At 39.6% G+C, this 18,785-nt stretch overlaps 1 protein-coding gene across 1 annotated transcript in view; it reads left to right on the top strand.

Moving 5' to 3' along the window:
* Positions 1-18,529, top strand: part of AMMECR1 (AMMECR nuclear protein 1) — a 194,861-nt gene extending 176,332 nt beyond the window's left edge. The window contains exons 7-8 of the mRNA XM_063432147.1: positions 13,370-13,466; positions 14,917-18,529. Coding sequence (XP_063288217.1) covers positions 13,370-13,466; positions 14,917-15,031 — 212 coding nt within the window. The 3' untranslated portion in view covers positions 15,032-18,529. The remainder of the gene's footprint in view (positions 1-13,369; positions 13,467-14,916) is intronic.
* The last annotated feature ends 256 nt before the right edge of the window (positions 18,530-18,785 follow it).

Below are 18,785 nucleotides of genomic sequence, written 5' to 3'. Positions count from 1 at the left end.
TTGCAATATGTGACCTTGCACTGATGTCAGATGGTGGATCAATTTTTAATTGTAAGGCTTTTATCTTGTATTACATTTTCGTTATTAATGTATGTAAATAGACAAATGACTTAATTGTTCTAAAACAGTGGTGGACATTTCCAGTCCTCAATAGCTGCTAACAATCCAGAATACAAGGATATTCCTACTGAAATCAGATTTGTCATGCTTGTGACAATTATTTTTGATTCAGCCAATTAAAGTAGCTTTCCATTGTGGGATATATAAATATTCAGAATCCAGCACACTCATTCATCTCTAAACTATCTTCAAATCCCACAAAATAAACGTTTCCAAATTTAAAAACAAAAAAGACCAAAAAACAAGTTTATCATAAGGATTTTGTGACTGTATGGCAGGCTTATAAAATGTATGATCACAATGTACTCTTTTTTTGGCTGGTCCTACTCTAAAAATACAACCTAATGCCTGCTATTATGAGGTTTACCAATTTGAGAAATCCACCCTCCTGGGGCTCTCTGCAGTGCAGGAAAAACACCTGATGTAATGTAGCAGAAAGTGTTAAGCCCCTTAAAAAAATAAATAGATGTCCCTAGCTGGTTCCCATATGCTGTAAGGAAGCAAGTTTTCTCAGTCAGCCCTGGAACGCACGTCAGTGCTGTCGGTGCCGCATGCTTGGGGGCTCACCTGACTATGCACTTAGGGCCACCTGATGGGTGTTGCTGAACAGGGCCTTTAAAAGCGCGACTGGCCCCCTGTGTGTGGCAGGGACACTTCCTCACACATGCAGAGGGAGAAGCAAGGAGAGAGCCACCTCCAGCCCCACGCTCCCATAAGCAGAAGCAGGACCTCAAGGATGGCTTCAAAAGTAAAAATTATGATGGATGGGTGTGTGTGTTTGTCTCTCTCTCTCTCTCTCTCTCTCTCTCTCTCTCTCTCTCTCTCTCCGTGTATGGAAAGGTGTGTGGTTGTCGGTGTGATTGGCAGTATATGTGCATTCATCTTGGCAATCAAAGACCAACAAAACATGCAAACACCCCTGTATTTAAACACATCTTCAAATACCAATACCGTACACAAATGTACAAACGCACATTTAAAAGCAAACACTACAAATAAAGCCCTGTATTATTATATGCAAACACAGACTTAACACCTTAAGGGCTGAGCCAAATGTACACGTTTTGATCAAAATAAAACGTAAACAAAACTCGGAATTTTACTTTCTGTTCAACCGTAATTCACCTCTTTCATATTAAGTGCACCCACACTTGTTAAATATAATTTTATTCAGGAAAAATAATACTTGATGTTTCATTTAACATAGAGTATTTACCTATGAAACGTAATTTAATATGAATAAAATATAAAAAGTGAGAAATTAAGAAATCTTATTTTACTTCTGCATGACATTTTAACTGAGTCATAATACTGTTAGCTTTTACTGCAATAAAATACACATTTGTATTCATCGATGTCACACGTGTAAAACAGTACCCCTTTGGTACAGGTTTCATGGTGTTTTGGGAAGTTACAGGGTCAAATATAGCGTGTTACATTTTTCAGTTTTTTCACATTGAAAAATTGGCGTTCAAATAAATTTTTGTTTTTTTTTTTGCATTTTTCACACAAATATTAACGCCAATTTTGGCCAGTGTTTATGACCAAGTGGCTTTTATGAAAGACTGGACATGCTCCATTTGCAATACCTTGGGTTGTCTACTATTGCAAATGGTATGCCATCATGGGGTAATTCTCATTCCTGGGCTACCATATGGTCTCAAAGTCAACATAACCAATCTGTCGATTTTCAATGTGCAAAAAATGACACAAGCCTTATATTTGACTCTGTAACTTTTGAAAACACCATTAAACCTGTACATGAAGGGTACTGTTATCCTCAGGAGACTTCGTTGAACACTAGTATTAGTGTTTCAAAACCGTAAAATGTATCGCAACCATTATATCGTCCGTGTAAGTGCCATTTGTGTTTGAAAAATGCAAAAAAGTCACTTTGTTGTAATACATTTTACTGTTTTGAAACACTAATATTTGTGTTCAACGAAGTCTCCCGAGTAAAACCATAACACCCCATGTACAGGTTTTAGGGTTTTCTGGAAAGTTACAGGGTTAAATATAGTGCTCGTAAACGAAATTCTCTGGACTTTCTACCTGGGTTATCAGGCAGGTCCCACAAATTGTAATTAATAAAATGACTTAATTATGTAAAAATATTACATAAATATATACCTTGAATTAAAATATATGTGTATGTATATATATATGTGTGTGTGTGTGTGTGTGTGTGTGTGTTATTTTGATATCAAGAAATTAAATGAAATTAATATTGGCGCTTAGCAGATAATCCCTTTTGTCCAAATATAGGGAAGAACAATATCACAATATAATGGTAAGTTCCAAAGTCAGTATTTTGGAAGGATGTCAATTGTTAAGGGAATTATAACAGTTGCAAGATAATGTTCTCTGTAACTGAAGTCAGTTTCGTCCGATGCAATTTAGTATCCAACCTTAAATCAGAAAAGATACTAACATAGTGTAATTCTGTAACAGTTTATTTCCCATACAAAAAAAAAAAAAAAAACCTTAAAGGAACACTATAGTCACCTGAACAACTTTAGCTTAATGAAGCAGTTTTGGTGTATAGAACATGCCCCTGCAGCCTCACTGCTCAATCCTCTGCCATTTAGGAGTTAAATCCCTTTGTTTATGAACCCTAGTCACACCTCCCGCATGTGACTTGCACAGCCTTCCATAAACACTTCCTGTAAAGAGAGCCCTATTTAGGCTTTCTTTATTGCAAGTTCTGTTTCATTAAGATTGCCTTATCCCCTGCTATGTTAATAGCTTGCTAGACCCTGCAAGAGCCTCCTGTATGTGATTAAAGTTCAATTTAGAGATTGAGATACAATTATTTAAGGTAAATTACATCCGTTTGACAGAGCCTGCATGAAAAAAAAAATGGTTTCACTTTCAATCATAGCCAGGGGAGGTGTGGCTAGGGCTGCATAAACAGAAACAAAGTGATTTAACTCCTAAATGACAGTGAATTGAGCAGTGAAATTGCAGGGGAATGATCTATACACTAAAACTGCTTTATTAAGCTAAAGTAATTTAGGTGACTATAGTGTTCCTTTAAATGAGAACTCTTACAGGATATCTTGGTGGAACTTATTTCTAAGTGCTGCCACTATATAAGCATTGGTACAATACAGTGTACAAGCCGGGATATTGATGGTTACCGCTCCGCTGATGCATGTATGCAGACTGGTCCTGTGCACTCAAATCGATCTCCTTGCAGAGACGCCGGGTGTCAGGTACTGCTGTAGTGGTTCTCGCAATTCAAAATTAGAAATTCCCGCCAGATCGGGCTTTCTCAAAATGGATTATCAGGGGGATTAGAGTTGAATATATACACCCTCTGATTGCATATCCAGGGTGTGGAAACACTTACGTGTTCTAAATTAAAAACATATACGTTTTATCATAAAACATATAGTATACATACAAGCAATTTTAAATAAAGTTCTAGTTTCCCCACGAGTAAGTTTTAGTATAAAAATTGATGAAAGAAACTTATCTTTAACACATTTCATTACTCTGGTATCTAGAATCGGTAATGGTAAGAAACATTATTTTTGTGAGCAGTCTGATATTTAACTCGAGATTTCTTTGCTCCTAATTCAGGAATGAGTTAATTTCGACAGACATTCTGTTCATTTATAGTGAAGCATCATACATTTTTTTTAAAACCAATATTAAGATCAGGAAAACAAATATGCATCTACATAAAAAATGTTTTAGTATTCATATAGACACAATCTCAATTTAGTTAACCCCTTAAGACCGCAGGACGTACTATGCCGTCCTTATTTTGGTGGCTCTAAAAGCCGCGGGACGGCATAGTACGCCCTGCGATCTTATGTACTTACCCGGTCGCCGGCGATCCCACGCCGGCGATCGCAGTATGGGGGACTTACCTGGGAGCCCAGGGAGTCCCCCTGCGTCCTCTTCAACCGCCCAGGGCCATGTGATCGCGAGGTCCTTGCGAGGACCCCGCGATCACATGGACGGCATAGCCGTCCAAGGCATTGCCAGCAGGGGGAGTGCCTGTAATGATAGGTACTCCCCCTGCTGTCTGAAAAAAAAATAAAAAATGTTAAAACAGTGTAAAAATAAATTATATATACTTAGATCATATATATATTTATTATATATATGATCTAAGTATATATATGCACACATACACACATACACATAAATATGCATAAACTGTCTACGTGTATTTTAGTATTAATATATACATAATTATATATATATATTAATATCAAAATACACGTACAATGATATTGATTAAATATATATAATTTTAATTATATATATATTTATATATAATAAAAAATAAATAAATATATAAATACGTTAAAAAAATAAATAAAAAAATAATTTTAAAAAATAGATAAATATATAAACATGCGTAATTTCGTTCTAACTGTATTTTAAAATTAATATATATATATTGATATCAAAATACATGTAGAACGAAATAATATATATCTATATACATAAGTATATACGTATATATCACTATGTATATACCTATATATAAATAAAAATAATTAAAAAAAATTATATACATATATATGCACACATATATATACACACATATATATAATAATTCTACGCATATATTTATGTAATAATTTTACATAATTAGGTCATTTTATTAATTACAATTTGCAGGACCTGCCTGCCAACCCAGGCCAAAAGTTCAGGGAATTACATTGTCTAGCACTATATTTAACTCTGTAACTTTCCAAGACACCATGAAACCTGTACATGGGGGGTACTGTTTTACTCGGAAGACTTCGCTGAACACAAATATTAGTGTTTCAAAACAGTAAAATATATTACAACGACGATATAGTCAGTGACAGTGACATTTTTTGCATTTTTCACACACAAATGGCACTTACACTGACGATATAATTGTTGTGATACGTTTTACTGTTTTGAAACACTAATATTTGTGTTCAGCGAAGTCTCCTGAGTATAACAGTACCCCTCATGTACAGGTTTTATGGTGTTTTCAAAAGTTAGTCAAATATAAGGTTTGCGTTTCAGTTTTTTCACATTAAAATTCGCCAGGTTGCCTTTGAGACCGTATGGTAGCCCAGGAATGAAAATTATCCCCATGATGGCATACCATTTGCAATAGTAGACAACCCAGGGTATTGCAAATAGGGTATGTTCAGTTTAATCAAAAACCTTACATATTGAGAACCATACTGGATTTATTGCCTTAAAACATTAGTCCCAACAGGGTTGAATGCAGAGTTTGAAATCACTAACATTTTATGATTTGAACACATTTTTTAGCAAGACTTTTAAAACTGAAGAGTCCAAAATTTGGTAATCTTTTCTGATTTCTAATTTGTTTTTATTTGCCATTTTTACATTTTTATATCTGGTCTAACTTTTCCTTTGTTGATTCCATGACTCCAAAATGGAGATATTAACTAAATTGAGATTGTGTCTATATGAATACTAAAAAAAAATAGTTTTATGTAGATGCATATTTGTTTTCATGATCTTAATATTTGTTTAAAAAACATTTATGATACTTCACTATAAATGAACAGAATATGTCTGTCGAAATTAACTCATTCCTGAATTAGGAACAAAGAAATCTCAAGTTAAATATCAGACTGCTCTCAAAAATATTGTTTCTTACCATTACTGATTCTAGATACCAGAGTAATGAAATGTGTTAAAGATACCGTATATACTAGAGTATAAGCCGAGTTTTTCAGCCCATTTTTTGGGCTGAAAAACCCCAACTCGGCTTATTCTCGAGTCAGTCTGTATTATGGCAATTTACATTGCCATAATACAGACTGGGGGGAGAGGGGTGCTGGCAGAGCTGTAACTTACCTGTCCTGCAGCTCCTGTCAGCTCTCTCCTCCTCTGCGCCGTCCGGTCAGCACCTCGGTCAGCTCCCAGTGTAAATCTCGCGAGAGCCACGGCTCTCGCGAGATTTACACTGGGAGCTGACAGAAGAGCAGAACGGACGGCGCAGAGGAGGAGAGAGCTGACAGGAGCTGCAGGACAGGTAAGTTACAGCTCTGCCAGCCCCCCTCTCCCCCCCACTGAACTGCCACTGGACCACCAGGGAAGGAGAGCCCCCCTCCCTGCCATATATCAAGCAGGGAGGGGGGACGAAAAAAAAATATATAAATAAAATAAGAAATAATAATAAAAAAAAAAATAATAATAAAAAAATATATAATAACAAAAAAAGGGGTATAAGGACCACTATGGGATGGGGGGGGGGGTATAAGGACCACTATGGGATGGGGGGGGGGGGTATAAGGACCACTATGGGATGGGGGGGGGGATATAAGGACCACTATGGGATGGGGGGGGGGGGGGGGTTAAGGACCACTATGGGAGGGAGGGGGGGGGGGGTTAAGGACCACTATGGGAGGGAGGGGGGGGGGTTAAGGACCACTATGGGAGGGAGGGGGGGGGGGTTAAGGACCACTATGGGAGGGAGGGGGGGGATAAGGACCACTATGGGAGGGAGGGGGGGGGGGATAAGGACCACTATGGGAGGGAGGGGGGGGGGGATAAGGACCACTATGGGAGGGGGGGGGGGGGATAAGGACCACTATGGGAGGGGGGGGGGATAAGGACCACTATGGGAGGGGGGGGGGATAAGGACCACTATGGGAGGGGGGGGATAAGGACCACTATGGGAGGGAGGGGGGGGGGATAAGGACCACTATGGGAGGGAGGGGGGGGGGATAAGGACCACTATGGGAGGGAGGGGGGGGATAAGGACCACTATGGGAGGGAGGGGGGGGATAAGGACCACTATGGGAGGGAGGGGGGGGGGATAAGGACCACTATGGGAGGGAGGGGGGGGGGGGATAAGGACCACTATGGGAGGGAGGGGGGGGGGGATAAGGACCACTATGGGAGGGAGGGGGGGGATAAGGACCACTATGGGAGGGAGGGGGGGGATAAGGACCACTATGGGAGGGAGGGGGGGGGGATAAGGACCACTATGGGAGGGAGGGGGGGGGGGATAAGGACCACTATGGGAGGGAGGGGGGGGGGGGATAAGGACCACTATGGGAGGGAGGGGGGGGGGGGATAAGGACCACTATGGGAGGGAGGGGGGGGGGGATAAGGACCACTATGGGAGGGAGGGGGGGGGAATAAGGACCACTATGGGAGGGAGGGGGGGGGGATAAGGACCACTATGGGAGGGAGGGGGGGGGAATAAGGACCACTATGGGAGGGAGGGGGGGGGGATAAGGACCACTATGGGAGGGAGGGGGGGGGGATAAGGACCACTATGGGAGGGAGGGGGGGGGGGATAAGGACCACTATGGGAGGGGGGGGGGATAAGGACCACTATGGGAGGGAGGGAGGGGGGGGGGATAAGGACCACTATGGGAGGGAGGGGGGGGGGATAAGGACCACTATGGGAGGGAGGGGGGGGGGATAAGGACCACTATGGGAGGGAGGGGGGGGGGATAAGGACCACTATGGGAGGGAGGGGGGGGGGATAAGGACCACTATGGGAGGGGGGTATATGGACCACTATGGGAGGGATGGGGGGGGATAAGGAACACTATGGGAGGGAGAAGGGGGATAAGGACCACTATGAGAGGGAGGGGGTGGGATAAGGACCACTATGGGAGGGGAGGGGGAAGTAAGGACCACTAGGGGAGGGGAGGGTAAGGACCACTGAGGGGGGGGAGGTAAGGACCACTGAGGGAGGAGGAGGGGAAGTCAGGACATATGGGGGGGGGAGGGGGCGGCAAAATTTTTTTTGCCTACGGCGGCAAATATCCTTGCACCGGCCCTGCACACACTGCATTCATACACACACTGCATTCATACACACACTGCATTCATACACACACACTGCACTCATACACACACACATACGCACACACTGCATTCATTATATACACACACTGTAAATAAATATTCAATTAATATATTTTTTTTAGGATCTAATTTTATTTAGAAATTTACCAGTAGCTGCTGCATTTCCCACCCTAGTCTTATACTCGAGTCAATAAGTTTTCCCAGTTTTTTGGGATAAATTAGGGGCCTCGGCTTATATTCGGGTCGGCTTATACTCGAGTATATACGGTAAGTTTCTTTCATCAATTTTTATACTAAAACTTACTAAAACATTTGGACTCATGACACCAGCATTGTGTAATGTCATATTTTTCTGCCTTTGAGTTAGGGTGTTGCAAGAATGCACGGGTGGCCTTGAAGTTATCTCTGCTTCCAAAGAATGTATGAAAACAATTGTTTTATGGAATGTTGTGTACACATCAATAGATCGGTAGATATATTTGTGAATTGGTCAGTCAGTGGCTCGTTATGAATGTATGTGTGTTAGAATCATCTCATTTTGTATCTGTGTTTTTGTTTGGTTGTTTTTGTGTAGTTTTATTTATGTATTTGGCTAATTATTGTTAAGATGGTTTTATTAAAATATGTTCTTCCTGGATTTTAGGACAGTTAAACCCTGATTTAATGTTTGCACTGAACTGCCTTATAAAAAGACACTGCCAATGAAAAGTAACTTCATTTATGTACAAACTGCAGAAATTAATCCTAGTTAAATCAATGTGAACACATCTCAAACAAGTCCTTGAGATGGGTATCTGTTGTAATAATCTCCCACAACCATGGGAAAAGCTGAGTTGCTTAAATAAGGGCAACATTTGAACATTAATATTTTATATGGTTAATTTGACAGATGCAATTTAATTGAAAACCCTCAGATGTCAGGTTTCCAGGTTATTTTACTGGAGAATTTTGTGTGCAAAAAAGGCAAAGTATTTCTTGGCCTCACAGGATTTGATTGTCATCCACATTGATATGGACAAATATGTATGGATAAAGTGTGTATAACATATGGGAGCCTGCGTATGTTGTACATGCTGTTTGACAAAGGAATAAACTGATTAGAACTTAAACATTCAAAACATACCACCAGTATGTTGAGTGTCAAATGCACAAATTGTTTGTAGGATTCATGTTGACAAGGTTTTCATTGTGATTTATTTTACCCCTTTGGTGGAATCTGAAATTTGAATGCATCCAAAATTATCCTGCAGGGAATAATAGCGAGGAAGACTCCAATCAAACCACTAACTAGTACTGTTTCATACCTGTGGGCTTGCTCTCCATGAAGTGTACTCTAGCCCAATGATCAGAGTTGGTGTGTATGATTAAATCATTTCATTTAGGAAAAAGTTCTCATCGCCAGAATTGTAGTGCTTTAAGTGTCCCTTAAATGGAAAAAAAATTTATAATAATCAAATGTGCCTCACAGAGCTGCTAAAAAGGAATGTGCCAACTGTTCGCATACTTGGTGGGGATAACCTTAAATCCTAGTATGTTAGTAGCCATATAGCTCTCTAAGTGCCTACCACTGCTTTCGTAGAGTACTAAGCCACAAGTATTTTTCAGAGATATCACCTTTAACATTTATGATTTTTCTATCCATATCTTTTTAAAGGATGCTTGCCTAACAATTGAATGTAATGTTATTACATCTTAATCGTATGTGTGTTCAGTAGTGTAAAATGTTCCCTACATGATTGTGTGAAAGATCACAGTGCACATATTAATAGTGGCTATAATGATATACATGTTACTCATTAGTGTGTATTCAATGTTACTCCAACATGTATGGTACATAATCAATCCATTAGTTCTACAATGTTTTGCGTAGGAGAATACAATCTGTAAAAAATAAATGTAAACAGGCTGCAAGACTAAGGGGATACTCCCTTGGGTATAAAATGTAAATGTCTAATTACAAATCAGGATGCACACAAAATATACTGCCTGTGTAAATGTGACTCTATTTACAAAACAATATAACAATCAAACATATCAAGGATAAACTAGAAGTGTTATGGCTAGAATCTAAACATACAATATACACATTTACATCAATAGCCTACCAGAGCAGGACACAAGTCACAAAAAGCCTCATGTCCTGTTCTAGTAGACTGTTGATGGTGTGCCTCCTGGTTGATATTAAAGGAACACTTCAGGCACCATAACTTCATTTAGGTGAAGTTATGGTGTAAGGAGGTTCCTTGTGCTGGCTTACCTCAAGGTGTTAAACTGCTAACAAATGTTAACACCAAAGGCTTAATTCAGCGCCCGTTAGTTCTGCCCCTGAACTTCCGTTCCAATCTGAGGCTTTATTTGGGAAGCCACAGACTTGAGCACCTCTGATAGGCTGAAAGTTAGCCAACGCTGTCCCTTTAACTTTCAAGGAATTGGTCCACTCTATTTTTAATGAATATGCCATGATAAATGCGATTGTATTTTTTTGCTTACTTTGTGTCCTAGTATAATCCTCGCATGAGAAGGGAGTTGCCTTAATATAGTGATTTTTATTAGATTGTATGAACTCTTCGTTCATGGCAGCAACACTCTCAAGTCTTCAAAAACATGTTTGAATTTTTCTATTAGTGTTTTAGTGAAAAAGGCAATGAGACATTTTAATTAATCTTAATGCGGCACTGACTGATCCCAGTGGCGATGGCAATGTCAGGTGTCTGCAAATTCAGCAAAGCTATATTAGGACTTTCCTCTTTTTTAGGAATTTTAAAGAACAAAGATGGTAAGCAAATTCACAATTTGCTTTTGATCAATTTTTATTTGTCTTTTCATAAGATAAGGGGATACAGAAAAGAAAAAAAGGGGTGGGTAAACATAAGTCCATATACGACAAGTAATATATAATGCATAACCCGTGTTAGTTTCCATTGTGCGTCCTCACGCTCGACAGAGTTGGCTATTCTCGATTGGTACAAAATTCATTCACATGTGATTCAGGGTTCACTGTGTCTGATAATGTGCCTCTTCCCCTCTAGGTATGCTTGGGGATACAGTGTTTGGCTGTCCTGCATGGGGACCAGGTAGTGTCAGTTGCACCTCAGACATTGCCATCAAATCAGGGCGGTTTTATTGTATAGCGTAAGAAATTCAGTCGATTGGGAGAGATTACACTGCGGTGTGGAGACAGGGTGAGGTACCCATGCAGTTTGTGGTGAGGAGAGAGACTAAATTATTAATACCCATTATGTTGGCTATGCCTGCGCTGCCCATTGTTGCTTCCATCAGTCCCCGGCGAGTTGTGTAGCCATGGCAGATCTAATTTGTGAGTTCACCATGAGCTCGTATGGCCAGTTGGTAGATATTTTCTGCAACAAATCATCCCTTGTGGGTATGATTGTCGTTTTTCCATCTCCTTGCAAGTAAGGTGCTTGCAACAATGATGTGGAATAGTATATGTATTGGCAGAGTTCTAAGTTTTATTTCCTGTACCAGGTCCCAATATTCCTGTAATTTTGGGCATTGCCACCAAACATGGTGCCAACCGCATCATGACACCTCAAGCATGTATTAGACGTGCCAGGATAGATGTGCGCTAGCCTTGCTGGGACCAGGTACCATCGGTATTGTAATTTGCGGAAGAGTTCTAGATACGTCGTACATGCTGTGATTCCCTTGTGCACCATATATTCCTCTTGCCATTGCTTGATGGTAAAGTTTTTTGTCTAGCTCCTTGTGCCATGCTATTATGTACGTGTCTTCCTGACTAGAATGTGTTGTAAGGAGTAACTGGTATATAGTGAATAAGCGATTCTTTTGTTCGTGGGGCAAGGCATAGAGATAAAAATTTGCTTAAGGTGGGGGATGGTAGTGTTTGCGTTGTGGTCTGCTAATACGACTTCAGTTGGAGATAGGAAAAGATGGCTTTCTGTGGTACTTTGTATTGGGTTTGAAGTTCTGGGAAACTTTTCCAGGATGAGCCCTGATATGTTTGCCACATGTGTGCAGCCACTGTGTTGCCGTATTGCGTAATTGAAGGTGGTATTGCCAAGGTGTATGCTATACAGCGGAGTGGCTAGGGAGTTTTGGTGTCCATTGCAAAGAACCCTGTGATTTGAATCCTAAGCATGAAGGAGTAATTTGGTGCTGTCCAGCATGTCTGGCCAAGGGGGTCTAGCATTTTTTGGGTCCAAAATATAGATTGTCCTCTTGGGAATGTCCAGTGTGCTTCTGGTTGAGCCCTATCTTCGAATCATGTGCACCCGGGGTTCCAGAGCCAATACGTATAACAACTGTGACAGTGGGCATCCCTGGCGTGTCCCCTTATTGCAAATTGGTCCGACAAGAAACCAGCATTAAATACTCTGGCTGCGGGTTTGGTATGCCACTGACATAAATGTGTCTGGCATGTGGAATGCTTTTAATCAATTTTAATAGAACAGGTAACTTTTTTGTTTTGTTTTATTTATATATTTTTTGGGGGCCTCACCACTGTGTCCCGCCCCTCAGCTGGCTCTACCCCTTCTAATAATAAAGGCAGGATCCCGAGAGAGATCCCTTATATACCAGCTGTGGAGTGCATCCATCTTGGATCCTAGTGAACATTTGTTATAAGCAGAGTGTGAAATTTGAAATCCTATGCTTCTAGTCAGGCCTTCAGTTACTTCCATGGCAAGCCATAGGAAGCTCACCAGGGCTAAATCATCACTTTCTAGTGGCGAGTGGAAATTTGAGCACTGGTTCTAAGCATTACCCTTCTGCCATTAAAGGACAAAAAAAAAGAGAACAGCATAACATGCAATTTTAACATAGCCATTGGCCAGGAGGAACAAAAAGCCATTGTTTTTGTTGCCTCCATTGCGGTGTGCATGCTGGCTGTGCCAGAACTGAAACATATCAGTTGCCATCTTATACAACATGATGATGATCTTTATGCATTGTTCTAGCCACACTGCTTTACAAAATATAGAGTTGAATATTCCCATTATTGATTCTAATTTACTTAAGCTTTGTTGCAATGTCATTACTTAAGCAATAAAGGCTACAAATGTGAAGTCCATAGGCAAATGGTATTCTGCCGCACATTGTGCGTACACACAAGCTACTAATTGTTGGTCATTTATTGAGGTTCATATGGGGGCCCTGGTCTATTCCCACATGTACATATCCCCAGGACTAGGCAGCATCAGAGTTTGGCAAATTTAGTGTTTGCATTCTAGCCATAGAGATATTTAATTGTGTTTAGTTTAATCTGCAGGTTATAGAACCCACAGACTATGCTTTGCACCCAAATACTGGAAAACTGTGAAGAGGCAATGCTTCTACTTTCCCCCTCCCCCGTTGTGTTTCACACACGAATACATTCCAGTTTCATTAAAAAAATTTATTCAAAATTTTTGCTTGCCACACTGTTAACATCAAATGCTTTCATAATTATGTTCTCTTTATTTGACAGGTTGGGACCACATACAGACCATAGATTCTTTATTAAGGAAAGGTGGATACAAAGCTGCAATCAATAATGACTTCAGGAAAACAATAAAACTTACTAGGTATGTTTGTCTGTAACAGCATGTGGAATTTGGCCAGTTTGTTTTATTTCAATAAATTAAAATTTTTAATGAGCAAGTGGCAGCAGATACATTTTTCCATTAGAGAAATACTCAAAGGAACAATTCAGGCATCCCCATTGCAAGTAGTTTTTGAATATCTAGAGTCCACTGAATACTGCTTCCTTCCTCCACTCACCACACCAGAGAGCCAGTATGGCAGCTGGTCGCATTCTGTAAGAGCTCCTCCCTCAACTCCTGCAAAAAATCGTAGATTGAACTGTTTGCTGGGGTGTCTCAGCCTGTGACCCGCCTGTATGTAATACTAAAAGGGGTACTTTGAACCTTCAACCTCCAGAGTACACAATAGTAGGCACTTAGCAGGTGAGGCCTGGTGAGCCCGTTGACTGTAGTGGCACCGGCGGGGGTTTATCCCGGTCCTCACTAGCTCGATTCACCGGTCTTTGGTTCCTGCCGATCGCCACAGTTCATGATTAGAACATGGTGGCCCTAGTAAGATGGTGGATATGTGTCCATCACCAGAGAATATGCCTAAGCAATCCTGTAAAGACAGTCATTTTACAGTGGAGCAGTTTCTCAGACAGCTGGATGAGATATTCCAATGCTTCTGGTAGAGTTGGAGAAGCGCATGGCTCTGACACCATATCAACTGCGGAATGAGATAACAAGAGTCAGAAGCTTAGTGGGCCTCTCTCAGGCACAGCTTCTCTTCCTGCGTCTGTTACATATGCTGCTCACGTTCCTAGGCCGATGGACACCAGGGGCTCGCCCCTGAAGCATTGGTGGAAGGCCGTCTGCCACTGGTGGCAGCATAACACTGTTTCGGGAAGGACGCTGTGCTGGCCTCCACAAATGCCTGGTACTGGTGGGAGACCTTACCTCGCCCCATCACATCATCACCCTTGGCAACCTCCAAATACCAGCTTTCTCTCTAAGCTACATCACTAGCTGTTTCTGCCTTTGTGTCTCATTATGTCATTAGATATTCTTGCACAGCACTCTAGGGCAGGCAGGAAACTGCCTGCAAGTTGAAGAAGCTGCCATGCTTGGGATGAGTGGACTGTAAATAGTTATGATTACTTTGAGTGAAGAATTGAGGTTTTCATAAATTGTGTGGAGCATCAGACAATTATGTGAAATAATAGAAAATGTTATTGAAATTAAAGTTGCTAGAGACTGCTTACTTGCACATCAACTGCTCTAATACATTGAAGAGTTTCTGGAGATTGTAATGGCTCTTCAATATTGACTTTATTGCCCCCTAAAACTTGACCGGTTTGTAGATATATCAGGAAAGCTTGAGAATGTTAAGAATGTTTAATTGCAATTTTTTCTAATGTGCACAATTGTAAATGTTTGTAGGTTGTTCTTTTTCTTAATGCAATTTGTTTTTGCTCTTTTTTTTTTTTTTTTTTTTTTTTTTTATATACAGATACCGTAGTGAAAAAATGACCATGAGTTACACAGAATACCTTTCCCATCGTCAGCACCATCACTTTCAAAATGGCATCGGGCACCCTCTCCCACCCTACAACCATTATTCCTGACACTGAGCCGCATGACCAGTCACTGGACCTCTCAGCAGAACTCTTCCCAGGGGACCCGGCTCCCTCTTGGTCTAGCTATCTCTATTACTGTACTATTTTATGATGATTGTTTCCGTTGTCCTGTTCATGCATTGGATGCTTGTCAATGCTAACCAGGGCAACGGGTGGGAAGACATATTAAATACCCACAAGATTTTTTTATTTTATTTTGATTTTTTTTTTTTTTGTAGGATTATTTTGAGCTACTGATGATCTTCTATTTTTGCTGCAGCAGTATGCATCTTTATCTCCTCCCCTTCCAAAATATTTTGCCAAGTTTTTATCTACTATTTGGGTGTTCTTGTTGCGAAAAGAAGTAAAAGTAGGGGAGTGCATAGTCTTAGATTGGCACAAACATAAGTAGGGATTTTCTGTGTGTGCACAAACTTGGTTAGTCTCAAACATATCACAATTTAATTTTAATTATTTTTTTTTTAGCAGTTTCAAAGCGGTTATGGAGTTAGAACATGGTTTTTTATTAGCCTTATTATAAATCATTAAGATTTTTTTTTTTATTCCCAGATATATATTTTCAATGGAGGATTGCTTAAATACATTGGCTCTATTTGCTTCCCGCTGAGGTTTCTTCTTTCGTCTAACATTTTGTACCTACACTCCCTTGGATACTTGGCACTCTACTATACCCTCCTCAACATATGCATTAGCTGTGATATTGACAAATAACAGTGGACATGTGTATTGCTTAAGTGACATTCAAAGCCTACCTCAGAATTGCTAAGCTGTGTAGGGTTACAATCCCTACAGGTTCAATTAGAATTGGTTAATCATAAATCCTCCTTGATTGTTTTATTGCATATAGTTCTATTAATCCCTCTGAACTTGATAGCCTTTTGTGCAAAGGGAAAGTGATCCAGATGCCACAAAATTTTAAATTAAAAAGTCTGTTCTTTTAGACCGTTATTTATATTTCATTGTTCAGTTGTTCAATAGGCTTAATTCAAGAGAGACCGCAACAAAATACTAACACTGGAGGGGGCGCAGAAGCATTCGGTTTGGAATTAAGGTACATTATTTGTTCAGTGATTGAACTGCTTTCTGTGCTCACCTGCTTTTAGTTTTGTTCAGAACTCGAACGATGTCAGCCTAGTTTTTCTACAACTCTCATATTACGTGTGAGAGTGGGGAGAGCGGTATGGTTATGTCATTTCTATTCTTTTTGATGTGGTTCTAAAACACCTTTTCTGCTTTTATCCTCAAGTGCCATTAGTGCATCATAGCTTTACAGATCTCAGGCATAGAAAATTTGCATTTTTTTTTTTATTTTTTTATTTTTTTTGCCAGTGCCCAAGGTGCTACTGCAGGTGCTTCTTAAACTTTCAACATGTTTGGTGCCAGGTGGGTTGAAGCCATTTTGTAGCATGCCGCGTGTTTCCAACAAAGACGTGGAATGTGAAGGACAATGAAGAAAATTACAAAATGTCCAGATATTGGTGAGGAACATCCTATGTAGTTGTAGAACATAATACGAAATAGTTGTTGTCTAATATTTAAGATGAGATCTCCTTAGAATAAAAGTCTTTCTTCTGTGATTCCAGGAAAAAGTATAGGCTATAAATCACTTTGCCAAGTGGCTAGATCTAAAGCACTGCTTCATTTAGAGGGTTTACTACAGCTTCTATGAACCCCTGTCACAAAACTGTTATTGGAGCTGTTGAATGAACGTATCACTCTACAGACCATTTTGGTAGCAAATATTTCATTTTCCACATAACCTTTTTAAAAATCTTGCAGGCCCTTTTCTACTGAAAAGAATGGAGTGACACCTCTTAGCAGCATAACACCGCTTAGTTCATTTTGATGCCTTAATCTGCTATCATAGTGGTATGCTGTAGCTGTGCAACATTGTATTTCTCACTAGTCTATTGTAGACTTCTGTGCAGTTAGCAGACAGAGAGGAGAAATCTTACCAGGTTCACTGTTGTGGGAATTTCAAGTGGTAGTCTGCTCCCTCCGTTTCCTGTCATCATTTCAAATGGAAGAAATTTAGTTGTGTTTTGCCATTAAAACAGTGTTTATTACATCAGCCCTTTATTTTTATCCACAAAATAAAGTGAGCACAAGCCTAATCATGCTTTCTTCTGCTGTTGCTGCAGCAAAAATAAGAGGACTTGTTGTTTTTTTTGTTTTTGTTTTTTACTGGTGCAAAAAAACTTTCAGATCTCGTTTGCCCAGTTGCAACCTGTTCATTCTTTAGAATGATCTTTATTGTTTTTTTTTTTCCTTGCTTTCATTTTTAAACTCTATGTATTTAAAGGTGCTAATCATCCTTGCACAAGGTCCTGTGACTGGTCATGCCAACTGAAGATCATATCAGATTTTTACTAATCCTTGATATATGCAGATGTTATACAGATGTTTCTTACCATTGTAATAATGCGATATTGAAGAATTGCCAATCCTGCAGGTTTTGATAGATCAAGGTCAGCAATACTTCCCAGCATGGCTTAGGGGGAGGGGGGGGAGAGAAAGTCCACAAAAAGGATTGTTTGTGTGTCCTTTTGTATACCGCTTGGTTCAAAAGGCATTGTCTTTCAGTAGATATTAAAGGACAACTGATGTTGAGATGTAAGTTCTTCTTGTGTGACAATGTAGAACATTCATGAATATGCCTCTATATAAAACTGCATGTAGTTGTGCAGTGCCTGGAGGCAGTGTTCTGCATATGTATGCATTTAATACATGTATATGCAACAAATCAATGTCATATAAGAGGCTTAGATTTTAGCGTCTATTTTCCTTTAAATATATATTTTTTTAAATGTAGTTTAAAGACTGTTATACAACAGTGAGAGTGTACTGTGAATAAAGTTACACACAAAGGCTACTATAAGAATGTTCAGACACTACCTGGAGAGCCTGTGATACATGTCGATCATATTCAACAGCAAAGGATCAGTAGAGCCTCACAGTCCACAAAAGTAGACCATGTCTTTAAACCATTAAAAAAAAATTTGGAAAACAAACTCCCCCCTCTTAGAACTCCATGCATGTTGCCATTGGTAGCTAATGCAATTGGCTTAAAGTATAACTTGTTGCATGCTGTTTCCTCATTTGTCTTCAGTCTTGACTTACTCATCTGAGCTAAATGCCGCTAAAGCCAAAATATTAGAGAGGGGCTAATTTGGGGAAAAACACACACGTACACAAGTGACCAGTAAGACATTGATCTTTTTTGGGTAGGGAAGGTATTTGTATTTATATATATATATATAAAATTATTTTTACCTTTACATCTTATTTCCCCATGTGTATTTTTGGTTCAATTAACCCCTTTTTAATTACAATTGAATCGATTTTATTTCTTTGAAAATGTAAGTGCTCAAATCTAAAGGTTCTTGAAGTGACAAATCATGTTAGTGTTTTAGTTGAAGGCAGTTCACACCTTTCTTTTGTCAACTTCATTTTATAATTTTATTATTTTGGCCCTTAAAATCATTTATTTTAGTTTTCTATAGTAGCAATGTAATTAGGTACACAAATGATATAGAAAAACAAATTGTATTAAATGCAGGACTGTCAATGCAGTATATATGCTTTGTTTTTAGTAAGTTTCTCTTTGTAGTAAGTTGATCTGTTTCTCTTGCAAACTGGTGTGTGGATATATATTATGTTGGAAAAATGACTATCAAGTAGAACAAGATTTTAATAATATCCCAAGATGGCTGCTATTTGTTTTTAAAACTCAAAATAGAGA

This window comes from Pelobates fuscus, chromosome 9, assembly GCF_036172605.1.
Source record: "Pelobates fuscus isolate aPelFus1 chromosome 9, aPelFus1.pri, whole genome shotgun sequence".
Classification (NCBI taxonomy): domain Eukaryota; kingdom Metazoa; phylum Chordata; class Amphibia; order Anura; family Pelobatidae; genus Pelobates; species Pelobates fuscus.
The sequence above is the reverse complement of the archived record's forward strand: the minus strand, read 5'-3'. Positions and strand labels throughout refer to the sequence as shown.